The 24868-nt window shown below is 42.9% G+C and overlaps 1 protein-coding gene across 1 annotated transcript; it reads left to right on the forward strand.

Moving 5' to 3' along the window:
* The first annotated feature begins 168 nt into the window (after nt 1-168).
* On the forward strand, nt 169-22666 carry sts (steroid sulfatase (microsomal), isozyme S). The gene is made up of 11 exons (XM_084921128.1): nt 169-341; nt 1600-1657; nt 4959-5131; nt 6519-6640; nt 6909-7031; nt 9072-9477; nt 9558-9694; nt 11903-12040; nt 16573-16732; nt 16972-17093; nt 20365-22666. Exons 3-11 carry the CDS (start codon nt 4977-4979, stop codon nt 20715-20717), a joined length of 1716 nt encoding a protein of 571 aa, XP_084777254.1. The 5' UTR covers nt 169-341; nt 1600-1657; nt 4959-4976; the 3' UTR covers nt 20718-22666.
* Nucleotides 22667-24868: the final 2202 nt, after the last annotated feature.

Below are 24868 nucleotides of genomic sequence, written 5' to 3' on the forward strand. Positions count from 1 at the left end.
AGTAGTTTGTACTGTGAGCAGCAGTGTAACCCTGAGCTGAGCATCAAAGACAGGCGGTGCAGGCTTAGTCAAATATGATGGGCGAATTTTTAATTAAGTTTTCTCCATTGTTTTCCTTGGTCTGACTGTGGAGTTTTGTTTTGAAATTCATGACAGGAAGTACTTCTATTTACTAAAGCTAAACGGAAAAACAGAGTAGCTCCCACTTCTCGCGTGATTCTGGCTTCACAGCAGGAGCTCAAACAACTTTGCAAGATTTGAGTAGCGCAGAAATTTGGGAGAAGCATCCCACAGAGCGACAGTACAGCCTGCGCTCCGTATCACCGTCTGTCATTCAGCAGGTGAGTAACACTTCTGTCTGTCTGCAGGAGAAAATCTGCTGAATACTCAACTCTGTTCATTTATCTGCAGGTTAGAAGTAAAACTCAAAGGCAAAAGTTATTTGCTACTAAAACTCCTCTGTTAGAGGATGGAGACCGGTAACAACAACAACAATAATAATAACAACAAATAACAATAATACATTTATAGCAGTTTGGATAAAGCCACACATTAAAGATACATGTTCCCGCATGCAGACACACAGTCCTGAAGGTGCTCTGACAACTCCAACAACCTGACGTGACGCGTGATGTAGCGTGATGTACCGTGTGGAAACTACAGTATGGAGAAGATGGGTGACAACATGCGCATGGAATAGAATAGAATAGAATAGAATAGAATAGACCTTTGTTGTCATTGAACATGTGCCAACGAAATTGTAGAAATGCTTCACCAACGTGTTCTTACCCTGTTGATCTTTGCAGGTTACTTGGATAAGAAAAAACAATATTGATCATTTTTAGAATAAAGATTTCGAGATTTTTAAGGAGTGGCAGATGTTTTTAAAACGATTGCATAATTGGCACTTAAGCTGTGAGCGCAGTGCCAAAACTCTCTGTCCTAAATCCCTCGGTGCGCAGGGTGAGGAAGTGAGGTGTGAAGATCTTCGACGCAGTGTGCAGACAGCAGGCCACGTCTGGCTGAAGAATCTGTAACGGATACAAGTGAAATGTCCTATGAATGAATCCGTGTTAGTGCGTTAGATTAATCTCCATGTGATAATGTGCTACATAGTAACTGGAACGTCTCGTCATCTGATGGCAAATGATGTTAGGTCTGCTTTCACACACATTGGAGTTTGTAATAATAAACAGTGGTCAGAGATTTCCATCAAAACCATATTGATTTCCCTTCAGGCTCCGTTGAACTGCTTCACTCTTTTAAGAGGCAAACGTGCGTGAAGCCTGAGCACTTATTTTGGATGGGACGAGACTCTCCCTGCTCAGGGCTGCGGTTTTTTGAGCCACTAATTTTTGCTGCTCTTGGCAGAATGCGAGTTATTACTGCAAACTGACTGCATCATAATATATAAATTATAGCACAGTAGATCATGGCCTATAGTCTATAAAATCAAATACATGTTATTTTACGATAAGATACCTTTATTAATCCCACGAGTGGGAATTTTTGTTAATATTTAAATATTATATGTAAATGTCCTAATTACTTATTTAACTGCTTTGATCTAGTGGAATGTCTTTCTTCCTCCTTGTTCAGGATTTCTGTGACTGCAGTAAAATTCCCTCCATCCATCACTTACCCCACGAGACCTGAGGTAAAAATTAATTTATGATAATCACACAATTCTCACTAATTGAACTGAATGCAAATATGCATTCATAATGAACATTTACATGATCTGCACAACTTTGTTTATTATGTTGTTGTTTTCATGAATGACCGGAGGGTCTGTCCCAGTAAAGTAAAGTGTGTGTGTATGTCCCCATAGGGAAATAGTTCCTCTGCATTTAACCCATTCACCCAGTGAAGCAGTGGGCAGCCACCAATGCAGCGCCCGGGGAGCAGCGTGTAGGGACGGTACCTTGCTCAGGGGTACCTCAGGGTAGCCGTTCAGTGGAGTCGAACCCCCGACCTTCTGATCATGGGGCCGCCACTCTACCTACTGAGCTATCCCTGCCCCTGAATCATGGGACAGCATTTTCTCCTCTCTATTAAGAAAAGATGGCCCAGTGTATGCTGTTCCAACAGAGCTGATATAGGAAGCACCAAAGCTCCTTTCCTCAGTATTTGGGGAATTGGAGCATCTCTTATTATGGCGACTACACGACCTCTGGTCATCACTCTCATTTAGGAACATTTCTAATCAAAGTGGACCCTTGGGACTCATGGCGTTACACTCATTCCTGCATATACACTTCCACATCCACATTACATGTGAATTATAATCAAAATAACAGGTGGAAGATTAAGAACAAATGAACATACAAAAATGAGTTTTAAACAGTTCTGTTAAACAAACCACTGATTCATTCGACCTAATCGACTCATTTTTGAAATAAGCTGCAGTTACAAGGTGCCAGTGTTTAGAGTTAATCAAGACCAGGACAAATTAAAGTTTAGTGGAACTAAGAGATCCAAATGACTGGAAACCATTAAATGTTTCATTTTTGCAACGTTTCAGATTAAATACATAAAATTGGGAAAAGCTTTGATATGTGAGATTCAAATGCTTGTCAAAAGTAATACCAAGGTTTTTATCAGATGATTTGATATTGCTGATGGAGGGCTGATGTAAGGGCTCTCCTCAGAGAAGCTGCCAGACCCAAACAGTGTCAGTTTGAGACATCCAGTTAGTTAATGGCAGTGAAAGATTGCCTGAGGTAGCTGTTGAGGTTGTTTGTCTTACAGCTGTGTATCATCTGCAGTGACAGAAGATGCTTTTGAAGCTGTTTAGTAGGATAGGATATGTAATGAAAATAGAATTGGTCCAAGGATTGAGCCCTGAGGGACTTCATTTAAATTTATACGTACATTTCAGAATTCGTATTATTACAAATATGTCTCTCGGTGAAGTCTGATGAGAACCATTTGAGAACGTTGTCACAGATACCAACACAGTTCATCAATCAGAATGACATGATCAATGGTGTCACCTGCTGCAGGTCAAGTAGGAATGAAATCAAATATTTCCCAAGTGCATAAGAATGTCATTAGTAATTGTTAGTAATGCTGTTTTCAGTTTTGTCAATAATCAAAAGTTATTTCATATTTTCTACCTTCAGTGTTAGGAATGTTTATTTTACTCTTCACAGCCGTCACCACAGTAGGAACAGTGGCTGCAGTCTTGGAGTCTGACTGCTCATTACTGATTTTGTTACCTGTTCAAGATTAGGCTGTGGCTGCTTTAAGTGTGGGGACACCATTTCCCCCATGGTTTATAAGCACTGATCCAGACAGTTCAAGTTTCCCGTGTTTCTAAAATTAAGGAACTAAGCGTGTAAACGTAAACAAGTAACAAAAATATATGTCTGTGAAGGTTCTCAGTCATCCAGGTCATCGTAGTCTAAGGAGCTTGCAAAGAAAAGCGTCTGGACTTCTTTAAGTTACTTGAAGACGTTTCACCTCTCAGCCGAGAAGCTTCTTCAGTTCTAAGGTCAAATGGTGGAGAGTCCCAGATTTAAACCTAGTGGGAGTTCCCCCCCACAGAGGGACAAAAGGACCCCCTGATGATCCTCTAATCGCCTGAGCCAAGGTGTGAAACTGGGTGTGGGTCCCAATCAGCCAGAGTTTCAGGTGAGCTCATTGTGAAACCTGGCCCCACCCTATCATGTGATTTCCTGAGGTCAGATGGCCCAGGATGTGAGTGGGCGTTAAGGCGTCTGGGGAGGATCTCAAAACTGGATTATAGATGGCAGAGAGTTGGTGTCGTAAACCCCGCCTCTGTTCAAAGATGGTCGCTCACAGTGGACATAGATGGCTTCTTTCACTCCTCTTTCAAACCATCTGTCAAACAGATGGTTTGAAAGACTCCTCTGGGTGGAGCCAGGTTTCACAATGAACTCACCCGAAACCCTGGCTGACCCACACCCAGTTTCACACCTTGGCTCAGGCGATTAGAGGATCATCAGGGGGTCCTTGTGTCCCTCTGTGGGGGGAAACTCCCACTAGGTTTAAATCTGGGGCTCCCCACCATTTGGCCTTAGAACTGAAGAAGCTTCTCGGATGAGAGGTGAAACGTCTTCAAGCAACTTAAAGAAGTCCAGACGCTTTTCTTTGCAAGCTCCTTTGACTAACAAAAATATAATGTAAAGCAGTAAAAGGAGTTAGTAGCTTTTTCTCAGCTTTAATGCCAGCCCGTTCTCACTCCCGAGGCGTAACATGCCGACGTTTTGTCACGTCCCGCGGCGTTTCTGAGGAATGCGAAAGGAGACCTTCGGCGTTCTTATGGTACGCGGAGGGTTATGGCTGAAATCCAGTGCAATGACACTCCCGCGGTAATAGACGTTCCAGCCCTGTATTCCAGCCCTAAACCTAACCTTATCCCTGACCTTAACCAGGACTTTAATGACGTTAAATAGCGTGTTTGTAAGCGATTTGAAGAAGAAGAGCGAACATGTGTAGATTGAGTCCAGACGGTTCTCATATTTCCTCATTTTTCCGAGGTCGTCATTTAGGAACGTGGTGGGTAGGCGAAGACGTAATATGTTGACGATGTGTCACCTAGCGTAAAACGTTCCGCTTTGGGAGTGAGAACGTGTTGTTAATGCTGCCTGATATGCCTGTAACAGTCTTCATTGTCAACCTTTCACTCGACCGTGTGCTTGAATCATAACCAGTTTGTATTATTCATGATTGAAAGCACTAGAAGAAGACATGAGTACCGTCCTTGGTTAATGACTTCACCACGTTTTGTGAAATGCTTGTGAAAATGTTACTGTAGCGTCAAAGCTATGGTCAACTATGGTCAGTTAAATTATATTCATCGGTAACTGACAGCGACTGACGGACGCTTCAGAATCATTGGTGGGAAACTCCAGAATACTACTGGCTGTAATACAGGTACCTGTCAGTGTATCTTTACACCACAGTTACATGTGGTTTGATTTGTCTTCCAGTGTTTCTGTTCTGACAACATGAAGTCCACGTGGCCACTTTCCTCTCTGTTGCTGCTGCTCTTAGAGGTGAGCAGCGTTTCTCTTCAGGAGGCCAACAGGCCTAATTTTGTCCTGATAATGGTGGATGACCTGGGAATTGGAGACCTCGGCTGTTATGGCAATAACTCACTGAGGTAAGAACATGTTGCTTCTCACTGACGCTGGTGAAGCTTAAGTGTAATTTGGCTGCTGGTTTTTAGAGAGGTGATTGGCAGAAATGGGGGGACTTGTAATTCTTCAAGCGGCTACTCCCAGAACTCTTTCATTTGACCTCCTGTTATTGTAGGCCGTTTTGTTCCCATACTGGAGTGAATATCTTTGATTGTGGCTCTGTTGAGGGTAGAAGAGCACAACATGTTCCTCTGATATTTTGGATATACACTACAGGAAGCCCAGTAGAAGAGAGAGGACTCATAAAAGACTGGCAAATATAACCAGAAACTAACTAATTCAAAGAATATTCAGAAACACTGGACCCACAGACCCAGGACCATGACAGGAGATAGCCTCTCCCAGAAACTGTGCCAGTGGAAATATTATCATTTGGGATTACTTCACTGTATTGGACACTGGGCAAACAACATAAATTCAGCATTTATTGCTTTATTTAATGCTACATTTAGCATTTATTATACTAAAGTGACGCTACCCAAGAATATCAGCTAATATGAAGCCTATGTGAGCTAAGTACAAAAATCAAGGGAACTTTTTTAAAAGATATTTTTAGATCAATCTCAAACTACCTCTGACTCAATGTACTGCTCTAAAATTCTACTTTGACTTAATTGGGGCCGACTAATTAAGAATAAATTTGTTTCTTGTCCTGTTTCCTGTTGTGGCCTCTGTGTGAAGAGCCTTTCGTCGAGCTTGGTTTTACTCAAGGTCTCTTCCTGTCGAGTGCTGCCCATTGGGGAGTTTTGGCTTGTAGGGGCAATATTATTATAGATGACTGCTGTCGAGCAGTTATTATTGCATCCAAGTGCAATAATAAAAATACATAAATACCATTTTATATTTGTTGAATGAGATTTTATTCCTGTGCTCTTGTTTCCATGCAGTAAGTTTTATTTGTCGAGGTTCTCTTTCTGATATTTCTTTCTCTATCTCGCTACAGTAAAGGTGAGTGGAATTTTAATAGAGCATTAATTCTGCAAAGAAGTCGGTGCTTTCAAATATTTACGTTTATCTCCAGTGTTTTTGAGTAGATTCAGAATGATCACAGACAAATAAGTAGCTCACAGCGGCGTGTCCCGGTTAGTTTTGTTTACTGATTTTTATCTAAGTCATAGTTTTTCTTTGATAAGACCTTTTTTATGAAACAGGGACATTGATTTTGTAAAATAACAGTAAAGTGGTGATTTGTGATTGATTGGAAAATATGGGCATTAAGAACTGAGTAAGAGATTCTTGGGCAACAGCTGGAGATAAGTTGCTTTAACTTTATTTCAGGCATTGACAAGTCTGACATATTTTGCTTTGATGAGAAACCTGTTCTGTAATTGCTGATGATGTGATTTGCAGGACCCCCAATATTGACCAGCTGGCAGAGGAAGGGGTGAAGCTGACCCACCACATTGCTGCAGCCAGCCTCTGCACTCCCAGCAGGGCAGCGTTTCTCACCGGACGATACCCAGTGCGATCAGGCCAGTTAAAAGCTGCAGACAGAAACAAGCTTCCCCGACAGGAGCAGTGCTCAATGTAGGCCTGGTGGAGAAGTTTCCAGAATACAGGAGCGTTAAACACAGCCACCTTTAACAGAGGCCATTCATTTAGTGAATTATTTAAGATCACTTTGAGCCCAATTACAATAAAACTGTCTGTAAAACTCTTTATGCACATTGTTGTGAATTGAGTCATTTTTTTTATGCATGCTGAAGTCACATGTTTGTTTTTGTTTTTCTTTCTTTCCAGGTATCGCTGGTTATATCAGACCAGGTGTCTTTTTATTTAATGCAGCATCTGGAGGTCTCCCCAGCCAGGAGATTACTTTTGCCAAGGTTGTCAAACAACAAGGCTATGAGACTGCTCTCATAGGTATGATGCATGAATCTTATTTGTCTTATTAGCAAAAACAACAAAAAGCTTGTCATTTCAGACCCTTACACATCTGTTAGGAATGAATATGAATATGTGGAAACGCTGAAAAAGCATTATGTCACGAAGAAACATGTTTGGAAGCTGACATTATAAGTGCTGCACTTTGGTGTGATTTGTCTGATGTAGAGTCTAAGCTGGTGACTCTGTGAACTTACCAGTGCAGTTGTTTTAGACACGGCGTGAAAGAAATGAGCAACTCATACCGTGGATAGGCATTTCATTGGCAGACTCCCAGTGTCATTGGGAGTCTAACCATTGGTACACTGGTCACACTGCAGTGCAGTCCTGTTTACCTTCGACTTAGTGATTTGGAAGAAGAACATCTGCAGTTTAGATTGTGTTGCTGATGTGACTTAATGATGACAATCATGTTGCTGTATTTGTAGACAGGTCTTAGTACAGAGACTTGATTTTTCCATCCTTCCCTGTGAATCAGATTTTTGTGTATTATTAGTTTAGTTAAATTCTGTTTGTGTGTATAGAGCTTGAGATCGTGACAGCACAGTGCATTTACAGGTACAAGCCAGTGCACTTCTGGTGTAAAGTCTCTACCAAATCAAACATGTCAATCATTAAGAGTAAGATTTCCACACTGGATCGTGTGGGGCCCAGGTTAATGATAACTGGTGCTGTTGGCCAACAGTGTGTTAATGGAAGGAGACCAAGTGGAAGGGAAGCAAAGCCAGGAGCACGGCAGCTTGATTCACACTTTCTACATGGAATATAACAATAATAATAATGGATTGGATTTATATAGCGCTTTACAATGCCACTATTCATTCACTCTCACATTCACACACTGGTGGAGGCAGCTACGGTTGTAGCCACAGCTGCCCTGGGGCAGACTGACATATCGCGCCATCGGCCCCTCTGGCCATCACCAGTAGGCGAGCCACGGTGAAAGAAATAGAGTCGTGGTAATCTTTACTTAATCTTTATGTGAATAGTGTTTTGCAGGTGAAGAGAGGGTCAGACAAGATCATGAGTCTGAAGCTGGAAATCAAAGGATGATGTTGAATGTTGTCAGCGTGGTAACTGAAGCAGAATTTAATGGACATGTAAGTGAATCAGAGGTGATGAGGACGTGTGTGGCGTCTTCTCTGTATTTCTGAGGTCTTTACCTTACAATATAAAGCACCTTGAAGCAACTGTTGTGATTTGGTGCTATATAAATAAAACTGAATTGAATTGAAGGAGAGAAATGCCGAAGGACCGATGGTGTGGATTTTGCAAATAGGATGGAATGGCTGAATGCGGAAGTGCAGAGGTTAAGAAAGGAGGAAGTGAGGGCAGCTATGAAGGTGTATGAAGAGTGAAAAGGTGGTTGGTTGGAGATGTGTAGGAGACAGGGCAGTGGACCTTTGACCAGACTGTTTAACAGTCACAGAGAGTGAGAAGATGCCTGAGGAATGGAGAGTTTTGAAGAACAAGGGTGGTGTGCACAGATGTAGTAACTACAGAGCTTTAATGCTGATGAGCCATACCATGAAGTACACTATGGGAAAGACTGGTTGAAGCCAGGTTAAGGAGAGAGGTGGTGAATGCCCCAGATCCCCTAGGCTCTGTCTTGAGGTATCCTGAGGTAGATGCTGAACCCTGAGTTGACCCCAGTGCCTGAGAGTGTGTGAACACACGGTTAAAAGTGCTTAGGCACAGAAAAAAGCTGGTGTATGAATGCAGACAGCAGGAAGGTGCTATGTAAGCGCCCGTCTATTAAGTACAGCATTAAATGTTATGTCAAACAAGTTGAATAAAGAGGTCTTTGGCCGAGTGTCTCGTGTGCTCATCGCAGACAGTTTTGAGCGTTATTAGCAGCTAAAAATGAAGTGACAGAGCTCACACTGATGTCAATATTTATACCTGTAACTGTAGTGAGATTTGTTTTTATAGGACGTGTACAGTTTACTCTCTTATTGTGGCTTCGAGCTTAATCGGGTTTCTACTTTCTGACTTTTTGTTTCATCTTCTTGTCTGCAGGAAAATGGCACCTGGGCCTGAACTGTGAGAGCCGTGGCGATCACTGCCACCACCCTAACAACCACGGCTTCAATTATTTCTTCGGTATCCCTCTGACTAACCTGAGGGACTGCCAGCCTGGACATGGCACCGTTTTCCAGTTCCATAAATATTTGCCATACAGAACAATGGGCATCGTTTTGCTCACTGCAGTTGTGCTGCACTACAGCGGGGGCATCGGCAGAAGGTCGATCCTGAGCTTGATGTTTCTGTTGCTTTTGGTCACTGGTTTGCCAGTAGCGTTCATCATGGTTGTCCCATACTTAAACTGTGTTCTCCTGAGGGACCACAGCATTGTGGAGCAGCCATATAAGTCTGAAAACATGACGCAGAGGATGGTCCACGAGGCAGTGGACTTCATAGAGCGGCACGTGAAGCTTTCCTGATTCACCTGGATCTGAAAACTCTCTTGTTGCAATGTTTCATATTCATTGTTTGTTTCTGCAGAAATTCAAACAGGACTTTCCTGCTCCTTTTCTCTTTCCTCCAAGTCCACACAGCCATCTTTGCTTCGGCCGCTTTCAGAGGGACGAGCCGCCACGGTATCTACGGGGACGCTGTGCAGGAGGTGGACTGGAGTGTGGGTAGGTCAGTCTGTCTGTTTAAAGGAAAAGCGGCTTTTCTATGTCTGTGAGTTCTTTCAAATCCAGTAAAAAAAGCCCAGAAGCTTCCGACCTCTCCTCTTTGCCCAGTTCAGTCAAATGACACCAAGAAAGAAAGAGCCTTCAAGAATAATCGTTAAAGTGGGAACAGAAGATAAGTGTGTAGTCATAGCAATTACATCTTGTCACGATCTTATCATGTTAGGAGGGTAGGCTCTGTGAAACCCCCCCAGCTTCACCTGCTGCTGCAGAGGAGAGAAGAACCAATAAGTGAGACGAGATGGGAGATGTGAGGAGATCCACTTAAAACCTTGTGGATGGAGAACTGATCTCACTGTGCTTTGTAGTCAAAATAGGAAATATTGTTTATACATTTCTTGTCAAATCATCAGCTAAAATTATTTATCACAAATATATTAGAAAAGATTGAGCTGATTATTTTATAAAACCTGTTTAGACTGTAAATTGGTGCAGCTGTAAGCATTTCATAATATGTTATAACAGCTTTAAATGTACCCATATAGGTTTGCCCCTAATTCAAGTGTTTATCATGACCTGACCTTAATATACTGCATGTCAGGGAGAAGCCCTAATCAGACAAATCGCTATGAGTGTCACGTGGCGACAGTGGGAAGAAAAAACACCTTTTTAAAAGAAAACCTCCTGCAGAGCCAGGCTCAGGGAAGCTCAACCATCTGAGCCGACTAGGTTGGGGTAAGGATTACTAATAATTAAATGCAATACTGGTGTATAGAGGAGTATAAATAGGAGTGAAGAACTGCATCATCATCAACAACTATTACAGCATAACTACTGTACTGACAGGGACTCGAAAGAGAGAGCAGATTCCTCCTGCTTCCCTTCCCTCCTCACATACAAGGTCTTAAATAATCAGGCCCCATCTTATCTTAATGACCTTGTAGTACCATATCACCCTATTAGAGCACTTCGCTCTCGCTCTGCAGGCCTACTTGTTGTTCCTAGAGTATTTAAAAGTAGAATGGGAGGCAGAGCCTTCAGTTTTCAGGCCCCTCTTCTGTGGAACCAGCTTCCAGTTTGGGTTCAGGAGACAGAAACTATCTCTACTTTTAAGATTAGGCCTCAAACTTTCCTTTTTGCTAAAGCATATAGTTAGGGCTGGACCAGGTGACCCTGGATCCTCCCTTAGTTATGCTGCAATAGACGTAGGCTGCCGGGGATTCCCATGATGCACTGGGTGTTTCTTCTTCAGTCACTATGTGTTAATAGGCCTCTCTGTCATTACACTTATAATAGTCATTACTTCTCCATCAGCACTCTCAAAGCCAACATTTTTTCTCTATATTAGGGTCTAAAAATAAAGCCTCTTGAAGTGACAGTTGCTTTGATTTGGCGATGTATAAATAAAGTTGAACTGAATTGAATTAAAGTGTCTCTTACACAGCATTCTTTGATGTTTTTTGCGACTGAAAAAAGTTAATGTCCAGTAGTAATGATGGACATGATCAATACAATCCCTGTGTCAAGGCTGATGGGCACGCTGGACTCAGGAGATCAAAGTTCAGTGTGTTTGTTTACAGTGAAAGTATATTTGCACAAAGACGCAATGCAAATAGTGGAATAGTGGTCCAGGGGTCTGGGGGAAGAGAATCCACATAAAAGAGTCCACCTCAGGGTTCGACCCACCACACACCAAGGAGGGGAGTCCAGGGAAATGTACAGAAGAAACACACTTAGTGTTCGAGGATGTCGGAGGCACCACAAACACAGGTTTAACTCATTATGTTGTTCAACGGTCCAGTGAAGAGTGACCTTGATGAGATGAGGACACAAACACACGTGCACAGATAGAGGAGAGAGGCACCGAAAGAAAGCAGAGCAGCCAGCGAGCACTGACGCCTACTTTGACCAATCTAATATAGAAGATGTATTTTTCCTCCTCTTCTTTAAGCTGCTCCGTTTAAGGGTCACCACAGTTCATCTGCATCCATCCCACTCTGTCCCTCTGCCTCTGTCACACCCACTCTCCTGCATGACATCATTCACGACAAACACGAACCTCCTCTGAGGTCTTCCTCTTTTCCTCCTGCCTGGCAGCTTTAACACACGTGTTGTTTTACAGTTTCACTTTCTCGTTCTGTTATTCATACTCAAACGGAAAAATGTTTCCAAATAATTACAGACTGGAGTTTGCACTGTGTGTATTCTCAGGTCAGCTCATGGAGACGCTGGACAGACTCAGCTTGAGAGGAAAAACTCTTGTTTACTTGACTTCAGATCAAGGGGCTCATCTGGAGGAAATCTCTGCCAGAGGCGATGTCCACGGGGGATCGAACGGAATATATAAAGGTACACCGAGAAGAAAAACGGAAAACTGTTCTTGGTTTTAATGCTTAAAGGTAAAGACCTTTCTGCCTGTATACATCAGCAGGATTTTAACCAGTTAGTTAATAATTATAATACATTTGATTTGTGGGTGCCTTTGAAAAAAGCAAAGGTCACGTTACAAAGCATAAAAACAAATAGCAAAAGGATAGAAAACAATTAGAGTCAGTGCTTGAAGAGAGTAAGCCAGTTTGTAATAAGGGAAGATATTCCTGATATCAAGAGGAAGTTCATTGCAGAGCCGGGGAACAGATCAGCTCTGCTCTGTGGTGAGACGGCCACAGGGAACAACAAGGTGAGCGATGAACAAAGACCTAAGAAAGGAGGAGCACAGGGAGGGACCAGGTTTTCAATACATTTGAAAATGTGAAGCAATATTTTGCAAGTGACTCTATAATCTACGGGCAGCCAGTGAAGCTGTTGAAGAACAAGCTCTCTGGAGGGCATGTAAAGCTGGGCATACGCCGTGCTGATGCTTCTAACCCCTGGATTGACTCGCAGGGGTTAAAGTTCGTAGGTCACGATGCAGGTCTCACACTATACGGCCCGATGCTCTGATGCGACCTGAGTGCTCACACTGTGCGTCCGTAACATGAAGGTTATAACAGAAAATCTCTCGCTCTCTGTCTTTCACTCACACAGACACACACACCACCATCAACTTTGCTAAATTGCTAATAAAAAGCATTGATCAGGCAGCTGTGATTGAGCAGGAATGTAGATCCAACTATTTTCACGGTTGTTGTGGTCGTGATAATTTTGTGAGGCCACATCGAAAAGGCTCTGATGAGCCAAAGTTCTACAAGTTGTGCCTCCATCGCTTGTGTCCAGATCACAGGCTGCACTGCTGCTCCGTCTTTTCACTTCCATTTCTGTGTTTGCGCGTGCGCAGCGTGAGAGGCTGCAGTGACGCCCTCACGACGGCCGACAGGATTTCAAACAGGTTTGATTTTCTTACGACCAAACGACTGATGATCGGGAGCTGGTCGTGAGGCGTTTATCGCTTCTACACGACACACGATGAAGGCGAAACTCGGGCCGATCACCAAAACAGTCACACGACTGAAAAATTGTCTCAAAATGGGCCAAAAATCGCACAGTGTAAGCCCAGCATTAGTTACTTTTGCCCTGGCTGCCACGAACCTCTGGAACAATCTTCCTGCTGCTGTTCGCGCCTCTGATTCCATCCATTCATTCAAATCACAGTTAAAAACGTGTTTGAGCGATTTCGGTTAGTTAGTATCATTCCCTATTTTTTATTCCCGTGTTATCTTCTATTGATGCATGACTGTATAAATACCTCCACCTTACACTTACAAATACTCAGTGATTCTATCTTTTAAATTACGCTCAGATGTTTTATTTCCTATTTTATCTGTATTGATTGTTTATTTGTCCCCTGATATGGTCCTGTATCTGTTATGCTTTAACCTTGTTGAGAAGCACTGTGGTGTACCTTTGGTTTTAAATGTGCCATATAAATAAACCTGTATTGTAAACTTGTGTTGTGATCCGGGCTGCAGAATTCTGCAGGATCTGGAATTTATGCAGAGACTTGTTAGACTAAAGAGAAGAAAATTACATTAATCAGTCCCAGAAGTGACAAGGCTACGGACCAGGATGGCAACAGCATGGAGGCTGGAAAGGACAGAGATGATTGACTTTGCTTAAGTGGAAGTAAGCAGACTGGGTAATGTGATTAATATGAGACTGAAATGACAAAGTGCTGTTGAAGATGACACCCAGACTCTCTCAGACATATTACTGGAAAACTTGTGGGATTTGGTTAGAATAGAAGCTGTACAAGTAGAACTTCAGTTTTATTAAATAAATAAATGAATAAATAAAGTTGTATTTATATAGCACCTTTCTAGACAGAGTCACAAAGTGCAGCACATAAGATAACAAATAAAGGTAAAACAGGCAAAAATGAACCAAAAGCGGTTTTAAAAAGGTGAGTTTTGAATTGTTTTTTAAAAACACAGTTCTGAGTCCACAGTTCTTAAGGTTTGGGGGACAGAGTCCACAGTCTCGGGCCACAGTGGCAAAAGCTCTGTCACCCTTAGTTCTCATGTTAGTCTGTTTCATAGCAAGTAAGCCCTGATCAGATGACCTCAAGGACCTGCTGGGGACATCGGACTGTAGCAGATCAGAGATGTAGGCTGGTGCCAGTCAAAACCAGGATCTTAAACTGGACTCTGAGTTCAATAAGAAGCCAGTGTAGCTCAGATAGCATCGGTGTCATGTGTGAATACTTAGTCAAAAGCCCAGCTGCAGTGTTTTGCACAACCTGCAGAAGCTCCAGGGAACCTTTGACACATAAGCAGTGAGTTACAATAGTCGAAGCATGAAGAAGTAAATGCACGTATAGCAATCTCCGGTTCAGAGCGAGATAAAGTAGTGCTTAACTCAGCCACATTTCTTAAATGATAAAAACAAGACCGAACCAGAGATTTCACGTGCCCATCCAATGTGAGAGTCGAGTCAAAGGTGACACCTAAATTCCTGATACAGGATTTAACATAGACCGAGAGAGGACCAAGGGCTTTCACTATCTGGGATTAAAATCTGTCCGGAGCGCATACGAGGACTTCAGTTTTCCCCTCGTTGAGTTGGAGGAAATTTGCAGCCAACGTTTGATAGAATCTAAGCAGTCATTCAGAAGCTGAAGCTTCAATAAATCATGGGGCTTAAAAGAGATGTACAACTGAATATCATCAGCATAACAGTGAAGAGGAGAGGAGAACATCCTCTTTGACTCTTAAACATGTGGTTATCCTAATTGGGCTTTCATCAAGTCAGCAAAGATGCACAGAAAAGAAGGTCAGACACCCACGAGGAAGAATCAGAGGGACAAACACAATAAAAGTCACCTCGGGGACACTGCCATAGGGCTTGAAATCTGGGACTCTCCACCAGTTGCACTTAGAACTGACGAAGCTCTGCGGATGAGACGTCTTCAAGAAACGTAAAGAAGTCCAGTCCATTTGTCTCTGAACCATCCCCACTTCTGCTGGTGGTCACACCAGGCAGGTCACTTGGCTTCAACAAAGACAAAAACCGAAGCTTCTTTCTCTGCCATTGCTTCAAGGAGAGGTGAGCTCTCCTGAGCTGCACTGGCTCCGTGGGGCTTTCTCTACAAGTGTGTACAGCGCTGGACCCAGAAGCAGAAGGCCAAGCGGAGCGAGCTGCCGAAGTGGAGATGCTTGTTGAGGTCTGTCAGGAGTTGTAGTTTGTAGTTTTTTCTCCATTGCGTTCACAAAGCTGGTGATTGATCTAATGAGGGGGCAGCCACATTGTGGATGTGGAGGAAGTGGAGTTTCTGGACTTGACAACCAGGGTGGTGCAGATGGCTAAATGTGTTGAAGAGTTAACTTTGCTGAGTGTGTTTATGTCATTTCACTGCTACAGTATTACGTTTTCTTCCCGGTGACAGCTAAAGAAGTAGATTATGTAAACAGAATATAATAGAGTAGCATTTGTACGACATGTTTCTAGTCTTACTGAGCACTAAAGGTGCTTTACAATATATTACAATATGTACCAGTTATAAGCATTTACATTTAAAAGACTGGCTGTGTTAGAAAATGACCTGCAAGCAAACAGAGAAACAAAGAAATATTTAAGTGGTTTAAATTGAGTTGCTTTTAGAGTCAGTTCACTGGAAGAAACAGCTGCAGCAAGCACGCAGAACTCAGATCATTGCCTCTGAGCTTCGTTCGGTTTCCTTCAGGAAAATTCACAAGTAATTATGAGACAATGAAGCTCTGCTGTTGGATGTGCCGAAAGCTCCATATCAAAAAATGTTAGCAATATTATTCTTCATTTGATTCACATTCACTAGTTTGCAGTGAGCAGACCCGTGCCAGGGATTTTGTTGGGACTCAGCAGGTTTGATTCAAAGAGCAGCTTTTTGTAAGGCAGCCACTCGCTGCCCTTTCATCTCTGCAGGAGGAGAGTCTTAAGAAGCCAGTTGTGCCTTTAGTCACTAACCCAACACTGTTTTCACACTACACATGCTGAGGTAATGCTTAATGTATAGTACTGCATTAAGCTATGCCAGCATAGCGCTCAACACTTACCCAGGACTGCAGTTACACAGACCACTACAACTGTAATACATTTGATTGGTATGTGCTGTAAACACAATATATTGATTTCCACTGGGATTTTAACTTAATGAAGGAAAACGTAATAGCCCGGAGTGTAAGTCTAGCTTATGTTGGTAAAATAGGTGGTTCTGCGCCGTTATGCTCTCTTGTGTTTCAAATGTTGTTTAAGATTTATGAGCTCCAAGTTCAACATGATCAGTTCATTTGTAATCGTGATGCAGAGCACCGCAGACACACCGGCAGAGCAAATGTAGACAATGACAGTACCACCTGTGCAGACGGCTCAGTGGGGATTTGGTGTAGTGCTATCATTTAGGCTTAATTGGTAGCCGGATGAGAATTATTTTCATGACTTCTTGTTCTTTTTTTTCTTTTACCGAGCAGCAGGGAAGTCCACGAATTGGGAGGGAGGAATCAGGGTCCCTGGAATTTTACGTTGGCCTGGGAAAATCCCTGGTGGCAGACAGATAGATGAGCCCACCAGCAACATGGACCTGTTTCCTACTGTGGTGCAGCTGAGTGGAGCTTCAGTCCCAGAGGACAGGTGAGGCTGCACAGCGGTGAGACTGTGCTCCTTCCTTATGTCAGTCAAAACAAGTGCAGCCTGAAATCTAGGTCACATTTAAAGAAAGGAGAGGCAGTGAGAGTGATTCACAGTGAGGGAAATCCTGGATGTGAGCAGAGGAAACATGTTTTCTAATGAAGAGTGGGGTGTTAAGGTAATCCAGAGGCTTTGATCAGTTGCAGCCACCATTGTAATTCATGTTCACTTTCTTTCTGCAGGGAGATAGATGGTCATGACCTCATGGATTTGCTACAGGGGAGAGCTGGACGTTCCAAGCATGAATTTCTCTTTCACTACTGTAATGCCAACTTGAACGCTGTCAGATGGCATCCTCAAAACAGTAAGTGTGCAACAGAGAAAGATGAAGCCGTATTGATAACCTCTACTGTTTGTTGACAAGTGCAAACACACTTTGCACCAGGTCAGGCAGCATTTCTAAGCTAACCTGCAGGGTCAGGTTCAGTCTGTCCAAGTGACACAGCATGTCAACCAAAAAGACCAGATCCATAGTCCACTTGAGGTCCGAGAGCTCGGGATAGTCCTTCTCTACCATTAACAGTTTCATGGGTGACCGTGGCTCAGGGGGGTTGGGAAGCGTATCTGTAACCGGAAGGTCACCGGTTCGATCCCCGGGCTCTCTGTCCTGGTCGTTGTGTCCTTGGGCAAGACACTTCACCCTACTGGTGTTGGCCAGAGGGGCCGATGGCGCGATATGGCAGCCTCGCCTCTATCAGTCTGCCCCAGGGCAGCTGTGGCTATAACTGTAGCTGCCTCCACCAGTGTGTGAATGAATAGTGGCATTGTAAAGCGCTTTGGGTGCCTTGAAAAGCGCTATATAAATGCAATCCATTATTATTATTATTATTATTATGGCATCCAAAAGCTCAAAGAAGCGAGAGAGTGCCTGGGTTTATGACAGCCACCTCACAGTGCAGTGCAGCAGCAGGCCACCTGGAAGCCTTGGGTCCAGCTCAGCGATGAGATTCTTGAATTGCATGTGGTTAAGTGCATGTGTGCGGATGCAGTTGATGATTTCCATCACAGGCTTCATGACGTTGTCTAAATTCAGTGATTTAGACGCGAGTTGCTCCCTGTGGATGATGCAGTGGAACCAAACGTGAAACATGGGGAGGGCACAGAAACAGAAACTCCAAGCTTTGTTAGCAATAATCAAGAAGTATAAATCAAACACAAAACACAGGGTCACACCCATCATGACACTTGCACCTACTGGGAAACTTTGCGGTATTTCCATCTCACGCACATTTGCATTTGATGAAAATACAGCGTTAAACTCAAACGAAGCGAACACGCAGATTAAAAAAACCACAAACTTCAATATAAGAGCTGCAGGAAACCAGGCAAAGAGCCGCATGCAGCTCCTGAGCCGCATGCAGCTCTGAGCCGTCACATGGACCAAATGATACAAGTGCATGGATGAAAACAACTTCAGACGTTTCCTGCAGATTTCTCAGCTCAGGCTGAGGCCGTCCGAGCTTCTAGAAGGCTCTTTAAGCCTTCTGCAGGAAATGTTTGACCAGAGCTTTCAACAAATGAGGAAACTGACCAACTACAATCCCAGGTGTATTGTAGCAACTGCCCATTTAGCTGAACTAGATCCAGGGGCAGCACCGTGGTGCAGTTGTTAGTAGGGCTGTGCGATATGACAAAAATCTCCTATCAGATATAAGACATCTATCGTCCTGACAACGATATAAATCACAAAAATGTAACATTTTCTGTAAATTCTGTGAATCTCGGGCAGCTCGACTTGCGTTTAGTGTTTCCAGCTGCGCATCCTGTACCTGGATTCAAGTGTTTTAACCGATGCATGAAACGATACATTTTTAGACATAAGTTGTAACGGCCGCCGTTTTCTCTCAAAGTTTGAGTCTAAGGTTTATTTTTTAGCACCTGACGGCTCTTTTTTGCTTCTCATCCGTAAACTCTCTGCATGCTCTTTCACGTGATTCAGTTTATTTTGAAAACTCTCAAAAGGATCTTGAGCTTTATTGTGAAAGGTTTATGTAGAAAACAAACAAGCGGACAGCGGAGCCACGATGAAAAACAATGAAAAATATTGCTGTAAACAGTTTATTTTACGACACCACGAAACAAACGACAGCGTAAAATGAAACGATAGACGTTTTTATATCGTCATCGATATATGTGGTTATATCGAACAGCTAGTTGTTAGCACTGTGTGCAGAGTGTGAGGTTAACTGATTATTCTAAACTGCGAATAGGTGTGATTGTGAGTGTGAACGGTTGTCTGCCTGTAAGTGTTAGCTCTGCGACCGAGTGGCGGCCTGTGCAGGGTGTCCCCTTTGTAATGTGCCCTGTCAGGTCATGAAAAAAGGCAAATGGAAAATGTGTTTCTCTTTGATATTATTTGACAAAACATACATTACACACTTTACAAAAGGTTGATTCTGTTCGTCAACCTTTTGATAACATGTAGCTGCTGCAGAGATTCAGTAGGCTGGTCATCTACAGTTAGGTCCATAACTTGTTGGACAAAGACATCATTTTTTGTAGTTTTCAAACCATATGTGACTGAAGTATTTCAGCTTTCATTTTACAAACATGCATTAACTGAATTACAGCCACTTTCATACAGAGATCTAAAACGAATTAGGTAGTTCAACGACAAGCAGTTTCATGACCATGCGAGGTTATTCCCTCATCAAATGTATCAGATATACAGTGCTGTGCATTTGCCACATCCTGTTTGAGATCATCAAACAAATTTTAATATTAGACAAAGATAAAGTAAATACAAAATGCAGTTTCCAAATGATGATTTAGGAGAAAGAAACTAAACCTACGTGGCCATAGCTATTAAAGTAATCCCCCCCTCATGTCAAATCAGGAACTGACTGTGATGAATCCATTTTTATGGAAAGCTGAGTTCAGTTTAACTGTGTGACCTGATGAATCAAGGAGGATAAAAGATCTTAAAAAGTTACACATCATGACACAAAATACACTCTAGAACAGATAAGAACCAAAGTCATTAACATCTATGAGTCTGGAAAACATGACTTTGCAAAGCTATTTTTAACACTTTGGGACGGCAGCAGTAAGGCAGAGAGGGGCGTCCATGGAGAGAATATTGAATTAACGGATTATAGCTTCTCGCTGTAATTTTAAATAAGAGGCCCAAACAGAATTCATACACAATAAAGCTAATGTTAGCTTTATTAGGGCGAGCTGTGACGTGCACAGGGCTGTACTCTGCTCAGATTCAGACAAATGCTGCAGAAACATGATCGAAATCTTGCAGAGCAGCTTTTCAGTTGATAACCAGAAGGATCCACAAACTGAAGGTGGATGCAGTAAATGCCTGACGGAGCGTCTCTCAGGAAGAAATGCTGCATTTGTTGATGTCCATGGGTTTTACACTCCAGCTGGTCATTTTCTACAACAGATTGTCATGCAAGCATTAAAATAAAATTGTTAGTTTGTTGAATTAATGCATCTGAAAATGTATAAATGTTGTGCTTCCTTTGGTTTGTAAAAGTCTTACATTTAAGGCTGAAAGTCTGCACTTCAACACCCTGCTTCATGGAAGGAAAGTGGCACTGAGTGCTTTCATTTATCGTTCTCAGGTAGCTCGGTGTGGAAAGCTTTTTACTTCACTCCAAACTTCTACCCAGAAGACAAGACGGGATGTTTCCATACACATATCTGCTTTTGCATGCCGGAGTACGTTACCTTCCACGATCCTCCTCTGCTCTTCGATCTCTCAAAGGACCCATCAGAGAGCACACCGCTGACCCCAGACACTGAGCCTGCCTTTCACTTTGTCCTGGCCACAATGAAGGAAGCTGTGAAGATGCATCGGCGCTCACTGAAGCCAGTGGAGAACCAGTTAAGTCCAGCGAACCTGATGTGGAAGCCCTGGCTGCAGCCCTGCTGCTCCACAGTCACGCAGCTCTGTCAGTGCCAGCTGTACCAGTAAGCTTCTGTGGAGGCGGCACTGGAAGATCCTTGCTGCTGTTTAGAGTCACACTACTCTGAATATGGACACTTCATATAAACTTCTCAAATCCACGATTAAACCTTTGTTTTGTCAGGGTGCAGTCATCTGTTGCACTGATTTTATTTCACTCGATGTAGTAACACAAGCTTCATATTTAGAGATCTAGTCAGCACACAGGTGGCAATTCTAAAATACAATAGACTGGATAACAACAAAGCTGAGCGATTAACACAGTAAAGTTGTCAGCTGTCAAATCAGAAAATATATTATGAGACTTAGACCTCAATAAAAGTTCAGAGAATCGTCTTATACAAGTCTAAGAGCTACGAGCTGCAAAGAGGGGGGTCATGAATGATCAACAAATGTTGTTGTGATACCCACGATGTGATATTGATTTTCTGGTTTTGTTGAGGCAGCTGAGGTAAAGAAAATCAGGCTTGGTTGAACTAGTTTCCAGAGAATATGGTGACCATCTGTGAGCTGAGCAACATTTTGGACTGTAAACACAAAGTCAGCTAGATTTCAAAAGTGTAGTGTGGTCTGACATGTTTGTATACAGTTCAATTCAGTTTTATTTATACAGCACCAAATCACAACAACATTTGCCTCAAGACGCTTTATATTGTAAGGTCGACCCTACAATAACACAAACAAAACAGAACAAAACCCCAACAATCATATGACCCCCTATGAGCAGCACTTTGGCGACAGTGGGAAGGAAAAACTCCCTTTTAACAGGAAGAAAGAACCAGGCTAAGGGAGGGGCGGGGCCATCTGCTGTGATTGGTTGGGGTGAGAGAAGGAAGACAGGATAAAGACATGCTGTGGAAGAGAGACAGAGGTTAATAATAACTAATAATTGAATGCAGAGTATGAACATGATGTCAACTGTGACTGAAGTAGAAACTCCCAGTGCATCATGGGAATCCCCCGGCAGCCTACGCCTATTGCAGCATAACTAAGGGAGGATTCAGGGTCACCTGGTCCAGCCCTAACTATATGCTTTAGCAAAAAGGAAAGTTTGAAGACTAATCTTAAAGTAGAGATAGTTTCTGTCTCCTGAATCCAAACTGGAAGCTGGTTCCACAGAAGAGGGGCCTGAAAACTGAAGGCTCTGCCTCCCATTCTACTTTTAAATACTCTAGGAACAACAAGTAGGCCTGCAGAGCGAGAGCGAAGTGCTCTAATAGGGTGATATGGTGCTACAAGGTCATTAAGATAAGATGGGGCCTGATTATTTAAGACCTTGTATGTGAGGAGCAGGATTTTGAATTCTGGATTTAACAGGAAGCCAAAACAGGAGAAATCTGCTCTCTCCTTCTAGTCCCTGTCAGGACTCTTGCTGCAGCATTTTGGATTAACTGAAGGCTTTTCAGGGAGTTTTTAGGACATCCTGATAATAATGAATTACAGTCATCCAGCCTGGAAGTAATAAATGCATGAACTAGTTTTTCAGCGTCACTCTGAGACAGGATATTTCTAACTTTAGAGATGTTGCACAAAAGGAAGAAAGCAGTCTTACATATTTGTTTAATATGTGCGTTGAAGGACATGTCCTGGTCAAAAATGACTCCAAGGTTCCTCACAGTGTTACTGGAGGCCAAGGTAATGCCATCCAGAGGAAGAATCTGCTTAGATACCATATTTCTAAGATTTTCAGGGCCGAGTACAATAACCTCAGTTTGATCTGAATTAAGAAGCAGAAAGTTAGCGCCCATCCAGGTCTTGCATGCTCGACTTGCTGTAATAAAATATGGTCAACAGTATCGAACGCTGCACTGAGGTCTAGCAGGACAAGCACAGAGATGAGTCCACTGTCAGAGGCCATAAGAAGATCATTTGTAACCTTCACTAAAGCTGTTTCTGTGCTGTGCTGAGCTCTGAAACCTGACTGAAACTCTTCAAATAAACCATTCCTCTGCAGATGATCTGTTAGCTGTTTGACAACTACTCTTTCAAGGATGTTTGATATGAAAGGAAGGTTGGAGATTGGCCTATAATTAGCTAAGACTGCTGGGTCTAGAGATGCTTTTTGAGTAAAGGTTTAACTACAGCCAGCTTGAAGGCCTGTGGTACATAGCCGATTATTAGAGATAGGTTGATCATATTTAAGATCGAAGAATTAATCAATGGCAGGACTTCTTTGAGCAGTTTTGTAGGAATGGGGTCTAAAAGACACGTTGATGGTTTGGAGGAAGTAATTATTGAAGTTAACTCAGAAAGATCAATTGGAGAAAAAGAGTCTAACTTAACATCAATGGTACTAAGAGTAGCTGTAGATAATATTACATCTGTGGGATGATTACTGGTAATTTTTTCTCTAATGATAAAAATTTTATTTGTGAAGAAGTTCATGAAGTCATTACTAGTTAACGTTAAAGGGATGGTTGGCTCCACAGAGCTCTGACTCTTTGTCAGCCTGGCTACAGAGCTGAAGAGAAACCTGGGGTTGTTCTTATTTTCTTCAATCAGTGATGAATAGTAAGATGTTCTGGCTTTGCGGAGGGCTTTCTTATAAAGCAGCAAACTATTTCTCCAGGCTAAATGATGATCCTCTAAATTTGTGACTCTCCAGCTTACGAGTCATCTGCTTTAAGGTGAGTGTTTGAAAGTTATACCTCTGATGTGAGAATTTCTTTTTCAGAGGAGCAGATTCGTATGTAGTAAAGAAGTGAAATTGTTAACAAGATAATCGACCTCTGTGGGATGGCATGAAACCTTTTGGAATCCAAGATAACGCTGACCTCAGCCAGGGGGACAGTGACAACCTTCAGCAGCACCAGGAAGAGAGCCATGTTGCTGCCATTTGGGTTCTTTTCCCAGAGAAGACTCATTTATAGCACCAGTTCACTGATGGTGTCAGTGGTGCTTTATAATTACAGTGAAAACTATAAATGTCTTGTGAGCAAGCACTCTACAATAGTGGGAAGGAAAAACACCCTTTTAACAGGAAGTAACCTGCAGCAGAACTATGCTCAGGGAGGGGCGGGGCTCCCGGGCCCCTGCAGCCAGTCTTACCTGAGCCCTTTTCCACCACCATGTGTTTAAGTCAGGACCTGCCCTAGCATCTTTTTAACCATCAGTTACTGTGTCTGTGTGTTCCAGTTCAGGTTCACAGTCACTGGAGCTCGAAATTCAAATGAACTTATTGGAACCACATTTAGATGTACGGCTGAAAAACATCATCTTGTGCAGCACCGTAACAGGTTCAAGCCTGACTTCTCTGAAAAGCTCCATGAACAGTGCGTCTGTGGCTGATGACAGTCGCAGGACCTCTGTGATCATATCTGGCACTGGTGGTAGTGGACTGAGAGATTAGAGAACAGCAGTATCTATTCATTCCTCAGAGCTGAGGAAAAAAGTTAAAAGCTCATTTGAACTCATCAACATCCAAAGAAATCAGCCTAAACTGCACAGAATGTGAGCGTGTGAACAAACAACCAATGAAAGCTTAGTGTGGGGCTGAGCATCGGGACATGTGACCTGTAAATGTGTTCAGTGTGTTTCAGGCATAAAACCTGCACACAGCGTGGAAAGGAAAGCATCTGGACTTCTTTAAGTTGCTTGAAGACGTTTCACCTCTTATCTGAGAAGCTTCTTCAGTTCTAGTTATTGTCTGAGTGTGTTGCTGGGTCTGAAGTACCCGGCCCTCGAGGCCTGGAGTGTGACACCCCTGCTCTAGGCCAGGGGTGTCACACTCCAGGCCTCGAGGGCCGGTGCCCTGCAGGTTTTAGATGTGTCCTTGATCCAACACAGCTGATTCAAATGGTTAAATGACCTCCTCATCATGTCTTGAAGTTCTCCAGAGGCCTGGTAATGAACTAATCATTTGGTCAAGGTGTGCTGACCCAGGGTGATACGTAAAACCTGCAGGACACCGGCCCTCGAGGCCTGGAGTTCGACAGCCCTGTTGTAGTTGGATACACTGTCTGAATGTGCCTGCACAAAAAATATAAAATCAACCCTCAGCATCACTAAACAGACCTGTAGCCTGGTGTGTTTCAGCAGTGAGCTCTTTGCTTTGAGGGAACGTGGACAGGCTGACTATGATGAGGACTGCAGACCTTAAGTCACATCAGAGCTCGTGATAACAGACTGTCTGTTGAGAACACAGGGTGGGCTATCACGCG

This window comes from Perissodus microlepis, chromosome 23, assembly GCF_051167445.1.
Source record: "Perissodus microlepis isolate ML-2025 ecotype Zambia chromosome 23, ASM5116744v1, whole genome shotgun sequence".
In the NCBI taxonomy this organism is placed as follows: Eukaryota; Metazoa; Chordata; class Actinopteri; order Cichliformes; family Cichlidae; genus Perissodus; species Perissodus microlepis.